Source organism: Chiloscyllium plagiosum, unplaced genomic scaffold (assembly GCF_037043375.1).
Source record: "Chiloscyllium plagiosum isolate Xiang-an unplaced genomic scaffold, Cpla_swu_hap1 HiC_scaffold_15, whole genome shotgun sequence".
In the NCBI taxonomy this organism is placed as follows: domain Eukaryota; kingdom Metazoa; phylum Chordata; class Chondrichthyes; order Orectolobiformes; family Hemiscylliidae; genus Chiloscyllium; species Chiloscyllium plagiosum.
In genome coordinates, this window is record NW_028270153.1 from 5,676,117 (window position 1) to 5,693,428 (window position 17,312).

At 44.1% G+C, this 17,312-nt stretch overlaps 1 protein-coding gene across 1 annotated transcript in view; it reads right to left on the reverse strand.

The window, feature by feature from the left end:
* The window catches only part of rims4 (regulating synaptic membrane exocytosis 4), a 131,824-nt gene that overhangs the window by 64,859 nt on the left and 49,653 nt on the right, over positions 1-17,312 (reverse strand). The window contains exon 2 of the mRNA XM_043709993.2: positions 8,681-8,822. Coding sequence (XP_043565928.2) covers positions 8,681-8,822 — 142 coding nt within the window. The remainder of the gene's footprint in view (positions 1-8,680; positions 8,823-17,312) is intronic.

Consider the following 17,312-nt stretch of genomic DNA (forward strand, 5'->3'; position numbering starts at 1 on the left):
CCTTGCCCCTAACGTCATGGGCTCTTACCTTATTAAGCAGCTTCCAGTACAGCACCTTGTCAAGGGCCTTCTGGAAATCCAAATAGATCGTGTCCACTGACTGTCCTTTGTCTAACTTGCTTGTTACCTCCTCAAAGAATTCTAACAGATTTGTCAAGCATGACCTCCCCTTGACAATGCTGTGTTATTTTACAAATACTCCACAATGTCATCATAATAATGGGTCTCTAAAATCTTCCCAATGACTGAGGTCAAGCTAACTGACCTATAGTTTCCTGTCTTTAGCCTCCCTCCCTTTTTAAACAGTGGTGACATTAGCCATTTTCCAGTCCTCTGGGACCCTCCTTGACTCTAGTGATTCCTGACAGATCACCACCAGTGCCTCTACAACCCCTCAGCTATCTCCTTCAGAACTCCAGGGTATGGTCCATCCAGTCTGGGTGATTTATCCACCTTCAGACCTTTCAGCTTCCTCAGCACCTTCTCCTCAGTGATGGCCACCACTACACTAACCCCTGCGCCCTGACTGTCTCTTATTTCCAGATTTTATCTTTTCAAACTGAATCCCCCACAGTGGCAGTCGAACCCAAGTCCCCAGAATATTACCTGAGTCTCTGGATTAACAGTCCAGCGATAATACCAGTAGGCCATTACCTTCCCTTAGTGTCTCCAGCAGAGATTTTCATTGTGAATGGTATACACTGCCATTACTGCGATTCAGTGGTGGAGTGAGTGTATATTTGTGGATGTGGTTCAAATAAAGTGGGCTGCATTATCTGAGATGGTGTCAAGCTTCTTGAGTGTTGGAACTGCACCGATCCAGAGAAATGGGGAGTATTCCATCAAACTCCTGACTTGTGCCTTGTAGGTGGCAGAGAGGCTTTGGGGAGTCAGGAAGTGAGTTACTTGCTGTGGGGTTCTTAAATCCTGACCTACTTTTGTCATTGTTAGCAATCACTTACTGTTCAGATTGTCACTCACTGTTGAGAATGTCAATCTAGAAAATTCTGTGTCACTAGTCCTGGGTTCTGTGGGGCCTTGTGTAGCCGATGAGCCTGATCCTAGAGCCCCATCTCCTATCCACACATTGGGCAGGTGCATCCGGGATGTGGGATTGGTCCTTGGCCTCAAGATCATTGTCATTCCTACCTCCAGATGCTTTTCTATACTTCCTCTCGATCGTGACTCCTCCCAAAGAATTGGATGCCTCCATACAGGAATTTCATCAAAGTCAGTTCCTCCTGAATGAGGGTCTCCCACGCATTGACATCTATGTTGCATTTCGTGAGAGAAATCTTCAGGGAATCTTTGAATTTCCTTTGTCCACCCCCCATTTGAGTACCTTCCTTGAGCTGGGTGCCTAAGGATGAGAGTCTTCGATGACTATGACACCCATACTGATACCAAGATCCTTGTGTATAAGGCAGTCAGCGTTCCGACTCTTTGATATGGCTCTGAAACGGGAACTATGTACAGACACCACCTCAAGACTCTTGAGAAGAACTTGCAACTTTGTTTGGGAATGATTTTCCACATCAGCTGGGAGGACAGGTTTTCAAAGTTTGTGAGAAGATTTGTAGCTCAGGGGCTCGTTGTTGTGGATCTGTTCGCTGAGCTGGGAATTTGTGTTGTCCCCTGTCTAGGTGACATCCTCAGTGCTTGGGAGCCTCCTGTGAAGTGCTTCTGTGATGTTTCCTTCAGCATTTATAGTGGTTTGTCTCTGCCGCTTCCGGTTGTCAGTTCCAGCTGTCCGCTGCAGTGGTCGGTATATTGGGTCCAGGTCGATGTGCTTATTGATTGAATCTGAACCTGTGGATGAATGCCATGCCTCTAGGAATTCCCTGGCTGTTCTCTGTTTGGCTTTTCCTATAATAGTAGTGTTATCCCAGTCAAACTCATGTTGCTTGTCACCTGAGTGTGTGGCTACTAAGGATAGCTGGTCGTGTCGTTCCGTGGCTAGTTGGTGTTCATGGATGCAGATCGTTAGCTGTCTTCCTGTTTGTCCTATGTAGTGTTTTGTGCAGTCCTTGCATGGGATTTTGTACACTACATTGGTTTTGCTCATGCTGGGCATCGGGTCCTTTGTCCTGGTGAGTTGTTGTCTGAGAGTGGCTGTTGGTTTGTGTGCTGTTATGAGTCCTAGTGGTCGCAGTAGTCTGGCTGTCAGTTCAGAAATGTTTTTGATGTATGGTAGTGTGTCTAGTCCTTTGGGTTGTGGCATGTCCTCGTTCCGTTGTCTTTCCCTTAGGCATCTGTGGATGAAATTGCGGGGGTATCTGTTTTTGGCGAATACATTGTATAGGTGTTCTTCTTCCTCTTTTTGCAGTTCTGGTGTGCTGCAGTGTGTTGTGGCCCTTTTGAACGGTGTTTTGATGCAACTTCTTTTGTGTGTGTTAGGGTGGTTGCTTTCGTAGTTCAGGACTTGGTCTGTGTGTGGGGCTTTCCTGTATACCTTTGTGGTGAATTCTCCGTTCGGTGTTCTCTGTACCATCACATCTAGGAATGGGAGTTGGTTGTCATTTTCTTCCTCTCTAGTGAATTTGATTCCTGTGAGTGTGGCGTTGATGATCCGGTGTGTGTTCTCTATTTCTGTGTTATTAATGATTATAAAGGCATCATCTACATATCTGACCCAGAGTTTGGGTTGAATTTGCGGTAAAACTGTTCTAATCTTTGCATTACCGCTTCTGCTATGAGTCCAGAGATGGGTGAGCCCATGGGTGTGCCATTGATTTGTTCATATATTTGGTTGTTGAATGTGAAGTGTGTTGTGAGGCACAGATCCAGTAGTTTGAGTATGCCGTCTTTGTTGATGGGTTCAATGTCCTGTTGTCTGTTCTGTATGTCCAGCAGGTTGGCTATTGTTTCTCTGGCTAGGGTTTTGTCGATAGAGGTGAACAGTGCCGTTACATCGAATGAGACCATAGTTTCTTCCTTGTCTATATGTATATTTCTGATGATGTCCAAGAATTCCTGTGTTGACTGTATAGAGTGTCTGGATCCACTGATCAGGTGTTTCAGTTTCTGTTGTAGTTCTTTAGCCAGTTTGTGTGGTGGTGTCCCTGGTAGTGATACTATGGGTCTGAGTGGGATGTCTGGTTTGTGCACTTTAGGTAGTCCATAGAATCTGGGGGTGGTCTTGCTTTCAGGTTTCATTCTCTGTAGGTCAAACCTGGTTATCTGTCCGTTTTTTTGCAGGTTTCTCAGTTGTTGTTTATCCTATTGGTGAACTGTGGGGTGGGGTCAAACTCTCTCTTTTGGTAGGTGTTGGTAACTGCAAGTAGTTGTTGCACTTTCTCGATGTCCTCTGCTTTGTCCAGGATGACCGTCATTCTGCCTTTGTCTGCTGGTAGTATGATTATGTTCTTATCGTTTCTTAGTGATTTTAGTGCTTCCCTCTCCTTGGTGTTGAGGTTATGTCTTTTCCTTGTTATCAGAGGTACAATACTTTGTCTCACTGTTTGTTGCGTCTCTTCTGTCAGTCCATTGTTCCTGAGTGTGCATTCTAGTGCTGCTAGGAAGTCTGCTGTCTTGGCGTCCCTGTGATTGTAGTTGAGTCCCTTGGCCAGTATTGTTCCTTCCATGTCTGTGAGCTGTCTGTGGGAGAGGTTTCTAACCCAGGAGTGTGTTGTGGTGTCCTCTCTGTTGTGTGTTAGTTTGGCCATTTTTTCTTTTAGTGCCATTTTTTTGTGGTGTGTGGTCCTGTTCTGTCCTATGGTGACGGCCTGTTTTATGGTCCGGGTCCATTCCTGATTGGTGCTTTTTGAAATTAACGATTTTTGGCGTGCAATTTCTTGTCTATATTTGTGTAGTCTGTTGTGTGCGTCTGTAATCATTACCTGGATCATCCTGAATCCGTTCTGTCTGGCTGTGTCCCTGACCTGTGGGTTGTTGACTGGTGGTCTGTATCTGACACATGGTGGAAGGATTCGATTCTTTCGGCATTCATGCAGGAACCGGAGTTGTTCGTATGTGGCGCTTAGGCGGTTGGCACAGAATTCCCATTTCCTGGCTTGTCTTAGTGTCTCTCGCCCGTAGGTCTTCAAAGTTTGTGAGAAGATTTGTAGCTTGGGTGCTCGTTGTTGTGGTTTAGTTCGCTGAGCTGGGAATTTGTGTTGCAGACGTTTCGTCCCCTGTCTAGGTGACATCCTCAGTGCTTGGGAGCCTCCTGTGAAGCGCTTCTGTGATCTTTCCTCCAGCATTTATAGTGGTTTGTCTCTGCCGCTTCCGGAAGACAGCTAACGATCCGTATCCATGAACACCAACTAGCCATGAAACAACACAACCGGCTATCCTTAGTAGCCACACACGCGGATGACAAGCAACATGAGTTCGATTGGGACAACACTACTATTATAGGTCAAGCCAAACAGAGAACAGCCAGGGAATTCCAAGAGGCATGGCACTCATCCACAGATTCTATCAACAAACACATCGACCTGGACCCAATATACCAGCCACTGCAGCGGACAGCTGGAACTGACAACCAGAAACGGCAGGGACAGGCCATTATAAATGCCGGAGGAAAGATCACAGAAGCGCTTCACAGGAAGCTCCCAAGCACTGAGGATGTCACCTGGACAGGGGACGAAACGTCTGCAACACCAATTCCCAGCTCGGCGAACAGAACCACAACCACAGGACAGGTTTTGATTAGATTCCCTACAGTATGGAAACAGACTGTTCTACCCAACAAGTTCACACCGACCAAAGAGTACCCACGCAGACCCATTCCCCTACCCTACATTTACCCTTGACTAACGCACCTTACACTATCGGCAATTTAACTTGGCGAATTCACCTGGCCAGCATATCTTTTGGATTGTGGGAGGAAACTTGCGCACCTAGAGGGAACCCACACAGACACGGGGAAAATGTGCAAACTCCACACAGAGTGTCATCCAATGCAGGAATTGAACCTGGGTCCCTGGTGCTGTGAGGCAGCAGTGCTAACCACTGAACCACTGTGCCACTCATAAAGGTGTCCTAACATCAACAACATTGAAGCAGCCAATAGCACCAGCATCAATAGCACCTTGCAGAGGCAGCTATGTCCTGCAGATGCCTGAGTTCTGACCAGCTGTAGTATTTATGTGGCAGCAGTATTTACGTGGCTAGTCCAATTCAGTTTCTAATCAATGGTAACCTCCAGGATGTTGATATTGAGGATTCAGTGATGGTGATCCATTAAACATGAAGGGGAGGTAAATAAATTCTTTCATGTTGGAAATGGTCATTGCCTGGCACTTGTGTGGTGTGAATGTTACCTGCCAGTTTTCTGCCCTAGCCTTGATATTGTCCTTGCCTTGCAGTATTTGGACATGGACAGCTTCAGTACATGAGGATTGCTAAACACTGTACATTCATTGGGGAACAGCTGACTTCAGCATGGAGGGAAGGTCACTGATTGTGAAGCTGAATACTAATGAAAGGCTTACACCTGAAACATGCTCCTCGGATGCTGCCTGATCTGCTGTGCTTTTCCAGCACCACACTCTCGGCTTAGGCCCCTTGAAGCCATAGTCAGCCAAATGCAGCCTTGATGTCAAGGGCAACAACTCCATTTCACCTCTGGAATTCAGATCTTTTAACAATATTTGGACCAAGAGCTGGTGCAGGGATTTGACTCCGGAACCATGAGTCACTGTCTCACAATCTCCAGGAGGCCATTCCAGACTGAGATGAGGAAACACTACTTCACTCAGTGGCTGCGGAATGGATGGCTGTGGAGATTGGTCTTTTTTAGAAACGTTTACTGGCATCAAGGGGTGTGGAGAGAAAGCAGGAATATGATGCTGATCTAGAGGATCAGCCATGATCATATTGAATGTTAGAGTAGGGTTAAAGGGCTGAATGGCCTCTTCTGACTCCTAGTTTCTGCGTTTTCTAGATACAAGGGGTCATCCATGAATGGAACATACACAGCTATATGATTTTAAAGGAATCAAAGATTAAACTAATAATGGTGAGATGGAGAGGGGCACTAAGAGATTTGTGTACCGCATAAAGATAACTCAAATATATAGCTGTTTCTTTGGGAACTTGTGGCTAGGTCTACATTAGGAAGACTAGCCTTTATCTAACAGTGATGCTGGTTGAACTCTGGTAAGTTTCTGCACATCTCTTTTATTTACATTCTAACACATTTATACAGCTGGTTAATGCAAAGGTTCTGAAGGGGTTAATGTTCATGTTACTGTAACTCCATTCAGTCTGCTGATGTCCCATCAGTGTGTGGGTGACTACAAGGACTTGTCCTTTAACTTTCAGAGAGAGCAGCTCTTTAATGTCTGAGCCAGCATCCTAACTAAATGGGGTTGGACTTATTGTCATCACGCAATAAACCTTCTTGTTATCTAAGAACTTGTTATCTCGTCTGTTGATACTAGACATTGTATGTTCTTTTTCTTCTAATTGGATAGTTTCCTCATGTCCCTGGTTAACCATGGTTGGTTTATTCCCTTCCTAAAATCTTTCTTCCTCAGTGGGACAATTTGTTGTGAGCCATGAAGTATTTTCTTGAAAGTCTGAGTTGTTCCTCAACCATCTTTTCTGCTAAACTCCTTTTCCAGTTCACTCCATCCAACTTATCCTTCATCCTTATGGAATTAGGAGAAAGTGAGGACTGCAGATGCTGGAGATCAGAGCTTAAAATGTGTTGCTGGAAAAGCGCAGCAGGTCAGGCAGCATCAAATGAGAAGGAGAATCGATGTTTCGGGCTAATGCCCAAAACATCGATTCTCCTTCTCCTTTGATGCTGCCTGACCTGCTGCGCTTTTCCAGCAACACATTTTTAATCCCTAGGAATTACCCTTATTTATGTTTAGCACAGCCTTTTCGAATCAGGTTTCTCACACTCAAACTGAATGTTCAGTTCTGCACAATATGGTGACTGCTCCTGGGGGAAATCCCTCAGTCTGAGATCATTGGCTAGACTTGCATTATACAGAGATCCAAGGTAGTCCAATCCTGATTAGATCAATGCAGCACAATGCTTTGGTGAGGTCACACATGGAGTACTGAGTCCCTTAGAAAAGACAGACTTGCCATAGAGAGTGTGCAACAAGGTTGCTTGGATGGCAGATCTGTCATATAAGGAGAGATTAGATAGACTGAGCCTGATTATTAGAAGATTGAGAAGGGATGGGATATATTCTGCATTCAGCTCTGGTGTCAATACTAAGGGAAGCCAGGCAAAGGAAAGACATTACCTGAGCTTCCATCTCCTCTCTGTTCGCCAATGACCCTTTCAGTGAAATACAGGCAACCAGGCAAGTAACAGAGGGCGAGGCTAGGAAGGAGATGGTACTGGAGTCCAGATAGAGCAATTACCTACAACATCAGTAATAGCCTGAAGACAAACAGTGACCAGAAACGTAGCCAAAGTTCAGAGGAATCCTGCTAGGAACAGGCTAGTAACTCACTGCCTGACTCCCCAAAGTCTGTGCACCATTGACAAAGGAACAAGTCAGGAGTGTGTTGGAATATTCCCCACTTGCCTGGATGGGTGCAGCTCCAACAACACTCAAGAAGCTTGACACTATCCAAGACAAAGCAGCATATTTAGCACCATATCCACAAAATTTCAACTTTCACTCATTTCCCACCGATTCTCAGCAGCACCAGTGCATACATTTACCAGATGCACTGCAGAAATTCACCCAGAGCATGGGCAGGATTCGGAATGCACTGCCTCGGAGGACAGTTGAGGCGGGAAGCCTTCACAACCTTTATCAGAACATCCCAGGCTGTAGACTGCAAAGTGGGACTGCTGTTGGTAACAGCATACTTTTGGTAGTACAGATTCAATGGGTATAGGGCCTCCTCTGCACTGTATGACTCTACGAATCATCAAAGCTCCTTAGACAGTATGTTCCAAACCCATGACCACTTCCATCTAGAACAACAAGGGCAGCAGATGCACAGGAACTCCAACCCCTGCAAGATCCCCTCCAAGCCACTCACCATGCTTTTGTGGAAATGTATCACTGTTCCTTTAATGTCACTGGCTCCAAATCTTGGAACACCCTTTGGGTGGATGTACCTATGTTCCGAAAACAGTGCTTCAAGAAGGCAACTCAGTGCTACCTTCTCTAGGGCAACTAGGGATGGGCAATAAATCTTGACCTTGTTGAAATGGCCATTTCCCAAAACAAATTTTTTAAAAGTCGCTAGTTTGGATGATCCCTCGCTAATTGTGGGGAAAGTTTGCTGGAGCAGCAAATCGCCTGGCCATTAACTTATGATTTTTGTGGGAAGCTGAAGTTTGTCAACTGATGAACAGTGAAAAACTAAAGCAAGGACAAAGTGAAACATAATTACTACACAAGATTTTATATTGGAGATTTAGGAAATGGGCCTATCAATTAGACTAAGAGACTCCCTTTAGATCTGGTCTGTACATTCTGTTCCAGAAATACATTGAGAAAGAGGAGTTTGCAAATATTGAGCTGACTGGGAATGAAATGAGTTCCAGGAACACGGGAATCTCCTGCTTGATTTACACTTCATCCAATTCTCTTCTGCAATAATCTCTGTTTCAATCTCCAACCCTCCCACTTTCTTAGGAATGAGAATGCAACACAAAATGCCTCATTTGTTAATTCTTCACATTCCCCACTCCTGCCACATCAGAGCCCTTCGACCCAAGCTGGGTACACCCAGTCCTGTCACCACTTACTTCCCTTCAGAGCCATAGCTATTCATGCTTTCTTCAATGGACTCATGGCTGGCTTGACGTACAGTCCTGCTCGGCATCTCCACCGCAAGTCCTGTCTCTGTGCTGCGTTGGATTGCACCTCGTAGTTTACGGCCATCTCCATCTATAAGATACAGTAAGATCCATGTCAGTTAAAGACAATGTACCTGACCACATGATTCTAACATCAGTGAGTGAGATGACCTCAGTTTAGAATGACCTTGCAAAGATAAAGGTCTTTGACACCAAACTAGAGAGATGGGTATCCTAGCGACTACATACAGATATAAATAAAGGAGCTTAAAGATGAAGGACTCCAAGAGATGGGTGAGATATTAAATGAATATTTTGCATCAGTTTTTACTATGGAGAATGAAATGGAGTCTAGAGAATGCAGAGAAATAAACTTTGAAGTTTTAAAAACAGTTCACATTATAGAACGAGGAGGTTCAGGACATCTTAGAGAGTATAAAATCTCTGGGACCTGATCTTTTGTATGTTATCAACCAGGCCAGACCTCCTCAAAACAATTCAAGAAAGTAGCCCAGACCCTAAGTCGGTTCGGGTGTTTTAAGTAGGTGGAACGTGGATATTCCAGGAGGGATGCAGCTCGCCCAATCACTTGGTTTTAAACAAAGCAGAATTTATTTACAAGATTGAAACACACAAGAGAACAGAATACTGAATAACTTAACCTATTCAAAAACCCAACAGATTTAATGATGCTGTTCCAAATACTTGCAACAATCCGATAAACACTCCTTGGCACAAAAGGTAAAATCAAACCCAGGGTCTGACAGGAGAGAAGTCAGAGACAGGGAGGGTCAGCATGGTCCTGCTTCTTTCGGGTCCAGCAGCTTCACAACTGACTGCCTGCTTTCAGTGAACAGCCAGACCAAACTAAACCAGAGAAAAGTTGAGCTGGGAGAACTGGCCACTCCCCTTTCATTGTGCAAGTGTTTCTTTTTTGAAACTTAAAAGCCTTTTGCCTGAGGCAGTACCTGTTAGCCATAATCAAATTGGTCTTAAAACCCTTCAAATGTAGACTTTTTCAGAATTGCTGCTTTTATGACACCTCTGGGAAACAAACCAAAGACAACATAACTTTACTAAAGGAGCAGCTTCGTCAGAGGTACCCCAGAACATGAGGGAAGTAAGGGAGGAAATTATGAGACCTCTTACAGAAATATCTGCATCATCTATAACTAGGGGTGAGGTGCCTGATGACTGGAAGGTGGCTAATGTTGTACGTTTGTTTAAGAAAAGGTGTAAGGAGAAAGCGGGGAACTTTGGTTGTGGCTAAATTATTGGAGGTGATTATAAAAGATGGGTTTTATGGACATTGAGAAGCAAAAATTGATGAAGGATAGTCAGCATGGTTTTGTGCAAGAAAATTCATGTCTCACAAACTTGATTGAGTTTCTTTGAGGAAGTTACCAAAAAGGTTGACGATAGCAGAGCAGTAGATGTTGTTTATTTGGATTTTAGTAAAGGCTTTGACAACGATCCACATGGTAGACTAATTAATCAAGTTAGGCCACGTGGGATTCAGGGGGAGCTTGCCAATTGGATACATAATTGGCTTCACAGCAGGAGACAGACAGTGGTGGTAGAAGGTTGCTTTTCAGACTACAGAACTGTCACCAATGGTGTTCCACAGGGATCAGTTCTAATCTGCTTTTGTTAGTAATTTATATAAATGATTTGGATGAGAATATAGAAGGCATGGTTAGTAAGTTTGTGGACGACACCAAAATTGGTGACATTGTAGACAGTGCAGAAGATTCTCTAAGATTACAAAGGCGTCCTGATCAAATGAGTCAATGGACTGAAAAATGGCAGATGGAGTTCAATCCAGATAAATGCAAGATATTGCATTTTGGTAAAATAAACAAGGGTAGGGCTTATACAATTAATGGTAGGGTCTTGGATAGTGTTGTAGAACAGAGGGACTGAGGGGTGCAAGTACATAATTCTTTAAAGTTAGCTTCACATACAGACAAGGTGGTTAAAAGGGCATTTAGCACATTTGCCTTCATTGCTCAGTCCTTTGAGTATTGGGAAGTCATGTTGAGATTGTACAGGACATCGGTGAAGCCTCTTCTGGAACACTGTGTCCAGTTCTGGTTGTCCTGTTGTAGGAAGGATATGATCGAGCTGGAGATTTACCAGGACGTTGCCAGGTTTGGAAGACTTGAACTATAAAGAAAAGCTGGGACTTTTTTTTTAAACTGGAGCAAAGGAGGTTGAGAGGTGGCCTGATCCAAGTTTATAAAATAATGAGAGTTATAGATAGCGTTAATGGGTTGTTGTGTTTTCCCTCAGATGGGAGATTTCTAAACTAGGGGGCACATTTTTTAAGGTGAGAGGAGAGAGATTTTAAAAAGACATGAGGTAATTTATTTTCACACAGGGTGGTTCACATGTGAAATGAACTTCCTGAGGAAGTGGTGGATGTGAGTATAATTACAACATTTAAAAGACATTTGGATAGATACTTGGATAAGAAAGGTTTGGAGGAATATGGGCCAGGAGCAGGCAGGTGGAACTAGTTTAGTTTGGGGTTATGTTCAGCATAGACTGATTAGACCGAAGGGTCTGTTTCCATGCTCTATGACTCAATGATCCTATGAGCGTTACAGTACATTAGGAGTTGATGAACTTTACTTTACTAAGGAGCCAACAGCCTTATGTGCAGAGTCTCACAGCCCAGAGATAACTCAGTCTTGTTTCTTAATGTGCAGGCAGCTTTACTGGCTTAAAGCACAAAAATAAAGCAACTAATTGGTCACATTGTGCCAGAGTCCTTTTTCTGCAGGATTATGTGCTTCACATCCTGCTTCCCAAGCTGACCTTCCCAGAATGAATCCTGAGGTGGAAATCGCAAACGGAATGGAAAATGCCCTGGTCAGGAATTTCCCACAAGAAATGATTCAATCAGTGGGAATGCAGAGACCACTCAGTTCCCAGTCCACTGACGGGCTAGCAGTTCTGGAGCGTCAAGCATCTCACCCTCATTGAAAGAATGGGACCATCAAAGATAATGGGCTTATCCCTGCTCAGCCAAATAATGAAACTGGGCTCTCACAAACAGTTACGCCCACCCTCCTGTCGCCAGCCTTTGGGCCCATGAACAAGGCCTCTGCCATCCTGACAAAGTGCTGTCATGTCTGCTATGACACCTTGAATGTATCTCAAAGCACTAGTGTGTGATGGAAATTTTAAATTCCGAATGTAACTGATTCAATACTATTTCCAGCATTACCCTAGGGTTCTTGGTATAAGGAGAATAATAAGGAAAATCCATTCTCATTCCTAGTCTGACTACTAGAGGTTATGAGGAGCTCCAGGATTTAGCTCCAGTCACACTGAAGGAACGGCCACATATTGGCAGAGGGTGAGCTCAGTGGTGATTAGTTTGAATCCTCCCAATGATCCCATGTACCTGTTGTTTGCAGGTGCTCTGTACAGTCACATGTCCCTGATTTGAATTCAGGCAAACAATGTGAGCTAAGGTGAGGTAACAAACGAAAGAACTGCAGATGCTGGAAATCTGAAACACTAGCTAAGTACTGGAGAAACTCAGCAAGTCTGGTAGCATCTGAAGAGATGGAAACACAGTTAACCCTTTGTCAGAACTGAAAGCAGTTGGGAAATTATGGTATTTATGTTGATGATGGAGGATGGTGTTGGGGAAAGAGTGAATAGAGAACATGGAGACGTGACCCAGAAAGACAGTGAAGAACAGGGCATGATAGGCTGCGAGGGAGGTAAATGCTGAATGGGTGCAAATGAGAATTGTGAATAGTCAAAAATGAGTTGACACCAACTCAGAACAGGACCCAGAGGTGTAGGGGGAAGGTGACAAGTGTGTTCATGTTCTGAAATTGTTCAAATCATTGTTGATGGCTGAAGGCTGCAAGGTACCAAGTTGAAAGATGAGGTTTTGTTCTTCCAGCTTGTGCTGAGCTTCACTGGAGCACTGCAGCAAGCCTGAGACAGAGATATTGGCCAGGGAACAGGGTGGGGTGGTAAAGTGGCAGGCAACTGGAAGCTCAGGGTCATTTTTGCAGGCAGAACGTTAGAGTTCTGCAAAGCGGTCACCCAGTCTGCACTTCATTTCCTCAGTGTAGAGGAGACCACATTGGAAGCAGCGAATGCAGTGACTAGATTGTGGGGAGTGCAGGTAAAGTGCTGCTTCACCTGGAAGGTGTGTTTGGGCCCTTGGATACTGAGCAGGGATATGGGCAGGTGTTACACCTTCGGTGGTTGCAGGGGAAGGTACTGTGGAGCTGTGGTGAGGTATTGGGAGTGAAGAAGGAGTGGACCAGGGCATCCTGTAGGGAATGGTCACTGTAGGCTATGTCATATTCCCCTCACCTTCCTTGTCAGTTTATTATGGAATCATTGATAGAGATTAGTTGCTCTCATCCACCCACAGACCCAATATCACTGGTTCCTAGGATGGCAAAAAGTAAATTGAATGAATGATACTCTTTAAGAAATATCAAAAATGGGGACAGGAGGAGGCCATCCAGTCCTTCAAGCCTGCTCCACAATTCAATATGATCATGGCTGATTATCCAACTCAGTCCCCTGTTCCTGCTTATACCTCATATCCTGTGAATCATTTAGCCCTAAAACCTATATCTGACTCCTTCTTGAAAATATTCAATGTTTCGGCCTCAACTACTTTCTGTGGCAGAGAATTCCACAGGCTCCCCCAGTCTCTGCGTGAAAACATTCCTCCTCATCTCAGTCCTAAGTGGCCTACCCTGTATCCTTATCCTGTGACCCCCACCCCATCACCGGTTCTGGACTCTCTGATCACCAGAACATTATTTTATTTCAGTTTTTATGTATCTGAGGCACTATACTGTTGGTTTGAAACAAAACGCACACACTGCAAAGAGTCATATAATTGTAATATGTGGCAACCTTCCTTGACTCAGAGCTGTTGGATTCCAAAATATTTATCAACATTCATTTACATTCCACTTACTATATAAAAATTCCCAATAATAAAAATGGCTCATGAAATGTCAGTCATTATTGTTCAGCATTTTCTGTTTCCAAGTGACTCACAGTAATTATGCCAATTCGTTTATGAAAAATAAATTCTAATAGCTGGATACGGCATTAAAGACAGAGCCAAGGGAACACAAGGATCCACATTTTAATGATTTGAATTGATCAGGTCTTGTCACACAGAGGAAATGATAGTCAGTGAAGAGAGAAGTAGTACTGGATTTTAGGATAAAAAGATCAAAAGACGTAAAAGCAGAATTAGGCTAATTGGTCCATTGAGTCTGCTTCACCTTTTGATCATGGCTGATATGTTTCTCAACCCCATTCTCCTGCCTGCTCCCTGATCCTCTTACCAGTCAAGAACCTATCTCTGTCTTAAATACAGTCAATAATCTGGCCTCCACAGTCCTCTCCAGCAGATTCACCAACCTCCGACTAAATAATTCTTGCTCATCTCAGTTCAAAGGACATCCTCTCCTTCGGATCCTAGTCTCTCCTACCACTGGAAACATCTCCTCCATGTCCACTCTATCCAGGCCTCTCAGTATTCTAAGTTTCAATCAGATCTCCCCGCAACCTTCTAAACTCCATCAAGTCCACACCCAGAGTCCTTAACCATTCCTCATATGAAATGATCCCCGGGGTCACTCTTCTGAATCTCCTCTGGATCTTCTGCGACACCAGCACATCCTTCCTTAGATACGGGGCCCAAAACTGCTCACAATATTCCAAGTACAGCTTGACCAGAACCGTACACAGCCTCAGCAGTACATCTTTGCTCTTGTATTCTGGCCTCCTTGAAATTAATGCTAATATTGCATTTGTCGTCCTAACTGCCAACTGAACCTGCATGTTAACTTTAAAAGAATCCTGAACTCAGATTCCCAAGTCCTTTTGGAGCTTCAGATTTCCCGGGCCTTTCCCCATTTGGAATGTAGTGTGTGCCTCTATTCTTCCGACACTCTCGCACGTTGTATGCCATCTGCGACTTCTTTGCCCACTCTCCCAGCCTGTCCAAGTCCTCTGCAGCCTCCCTGCTTCCTCAGCACTACCTGCCTTCCACCTATCTTTGTGTCAACTGCAAACATAGCAACAATGCTCTCAGTTTCTTCATCCAGATTGTTAATGTATAGCACAAAGACTTGCAGTCTCAACATGAACCCCTGAAGAACACCACAAGTCACCAGCTGCCATCCTGAAAATGACTCTTTTATCCCAACTCTCTGTCTTCTATCAGCCACTCCCCATATTCATGCCAGCACCTTGCCCTTGCTCTTATCTTATTGTTCTAGAATCTCACCAGCCCAATTGAAATCTCTAGCTATGACATCTTTCTCCTCTGTGAATCCATGAGAAGCATTCATTTACGACCTCACTCATTCCACTGGTACCATGCACAGGTTGCCCCTTTGCTCTCTAACAGGTCTCCCCCTTTCCCTGGCAATCCACTTACTCCTAACATACATATAGAAAGCCTTGGGTTTTGCTTAATCCCTCTATACCTCCTGCTCCTTACTTTAAAATTGCTCCCGCTGTAACTGACCCCTCTACTAAGGGGAAAATGTTATCCTTATCTACTCTATGTCCCTTGTAACTTTATAGATTTTAATCAGCTCCCCGCTCAGCTTTCTCGAAGGAAAGCAGCCACAGTCTATCTAGTGTCTCTTCATCACTGAATCACTCCCGCCCAGGCAACACTCTGGTGCACCCCCTCCAGCGCAATCACGTATTTCTGACAGTACTCCAGCTGTAGCCTAAGTAAAGTCCTGTACAACTCCATCACAACCTCCACCTCTTGCATTCTACACCACAACTGACAAAGATAAGTATGTTGTATGCCTTGAAAACTCAGCAGTCTGGTTACATCTACAGAGAGAAGCTCTGAAGAAGGGTCACCGGCCTTTAAATATTAGCTTTGTTTTTCTCTCTCCACAGATGCTGCCAGACCTGTTGAGTTTCTCTGGAATTTCAGTTCTTGTTTGATTCAGATCTCCAGCATCTGCAGTTCTTTGTTTTATTAATCCATATACCTTCTTAACCACTTTATAGTTATAGTCATACAGCATGGAAATAGATGCTTCAGTCCAAGCCGAACATAATCCTAAACTAAATTAGTCCCACTTGCCTGCTTCTGTCCCATATCTCTCCAAACCTTTCCTAAAAGTTGTAATACTACATGGATCCACCACTTGCTCGGGAAGTTCATTTCACACGTGAACCACACTCTGTGTAAAAGATTTCCCTCAAAACTATTTAAAATCTCTCTCCTCTCATCCTGTAGCATTAAAGATTATGCACATGCACAGCAAGATCCCAATTGTACCCAGCACGAATAATGTGTAAAACATTTCCAAATCATGCAGCAATTGATATCGGTGAATTGTTCATTTGAAAATAATTTTAGTTGTCAGACAGAAAAGTGAAGTTGATAGCCTGAAGGCTCTTTGTGCAGAGATTGGACTCTGATATAATTTTATTGACAAGCCTAGCAAGGCTTTGCATTGAACAGCTCAGTGTAATTATGCTGATGTTGAAACTTTATTGCTGGAACAGCACAGCAGGTCAGGCAGCATCCAGGGAACAGGAGATTCGACGTTTCGGGCACAGGCCCTTCTTCATTTCCTGAAGAAGGGCCTGTGCCCGAAACGTCGAATCTCCTGTTCCCTGGATGCTGCCTGACCTGCTGTGCTGTTCCAGCAATAAAGTTTCAACTTTGATCTCCAGCATCTGCAGACCTCACTTTCTCCTCGTAATTATGCTGATTACAGGCTAAAACGTCCTGATTACAATAGGACCTAAATGTCACTTGAGATGATACAGAGAAATCAGGACCATGGATAGCACAGTAATTCACATCTTTAGCCAGATAGAGCACAAAAGACCCAGAACAACAAGGAGAACAGAAAGGAAAGCAAGAGTCTGTTAACCAAAGGACGAAAGAGCAGAGGAAGAAGTAAGAAAAACTGTGAAAAAGAGCTAAAGAAAGCGAGGGAGAGAAAGAAAGAAATGGTGAATATTATAGTGCAAGCAACAGAGGGAGTAGAAATAAATTGATTATTTCAGTTCATCTCTCTTCTTTTGTAAGAAGAGTTTGTAATAAGAACAATCAACTGGCAAAAAGAGAACTTCCTTACTCTGTCAAAATAATTTCAAGCGATCTTTCATAACCATCTGACAGGACAGCTCGATACCTAAGAAGCCTCAGTGCATTACTGCAGTGTATTTGTATTCAGCACTCTGTTGTCTGAGGTAAGACTCCTACCCACTGAGTCACAGATGACACTATTAGAATGTAGTCAATTCATTACAATCCAGGCCATGAACACCATGCTGGAAATCTGATGTTGAGGGTTAAAGCCCATTGCACATGCAATGGAGCAACGTTCCTCTGCGTGATCCAAGTGCTTGCAGTTTCGAGTTAATGGGTGGGAGTGGGCACTCTCTCTGGTGTGAGTAGAGGAATGAGCCATTCTCACCCACGACATGAGACATGGAAAAACCATCAATGCCAACTCAGTGGTTACCTGCTCCGTAGCATAAGAACATGGATATGTGACCTTCCATAATACTCTCAATATGTACTGAA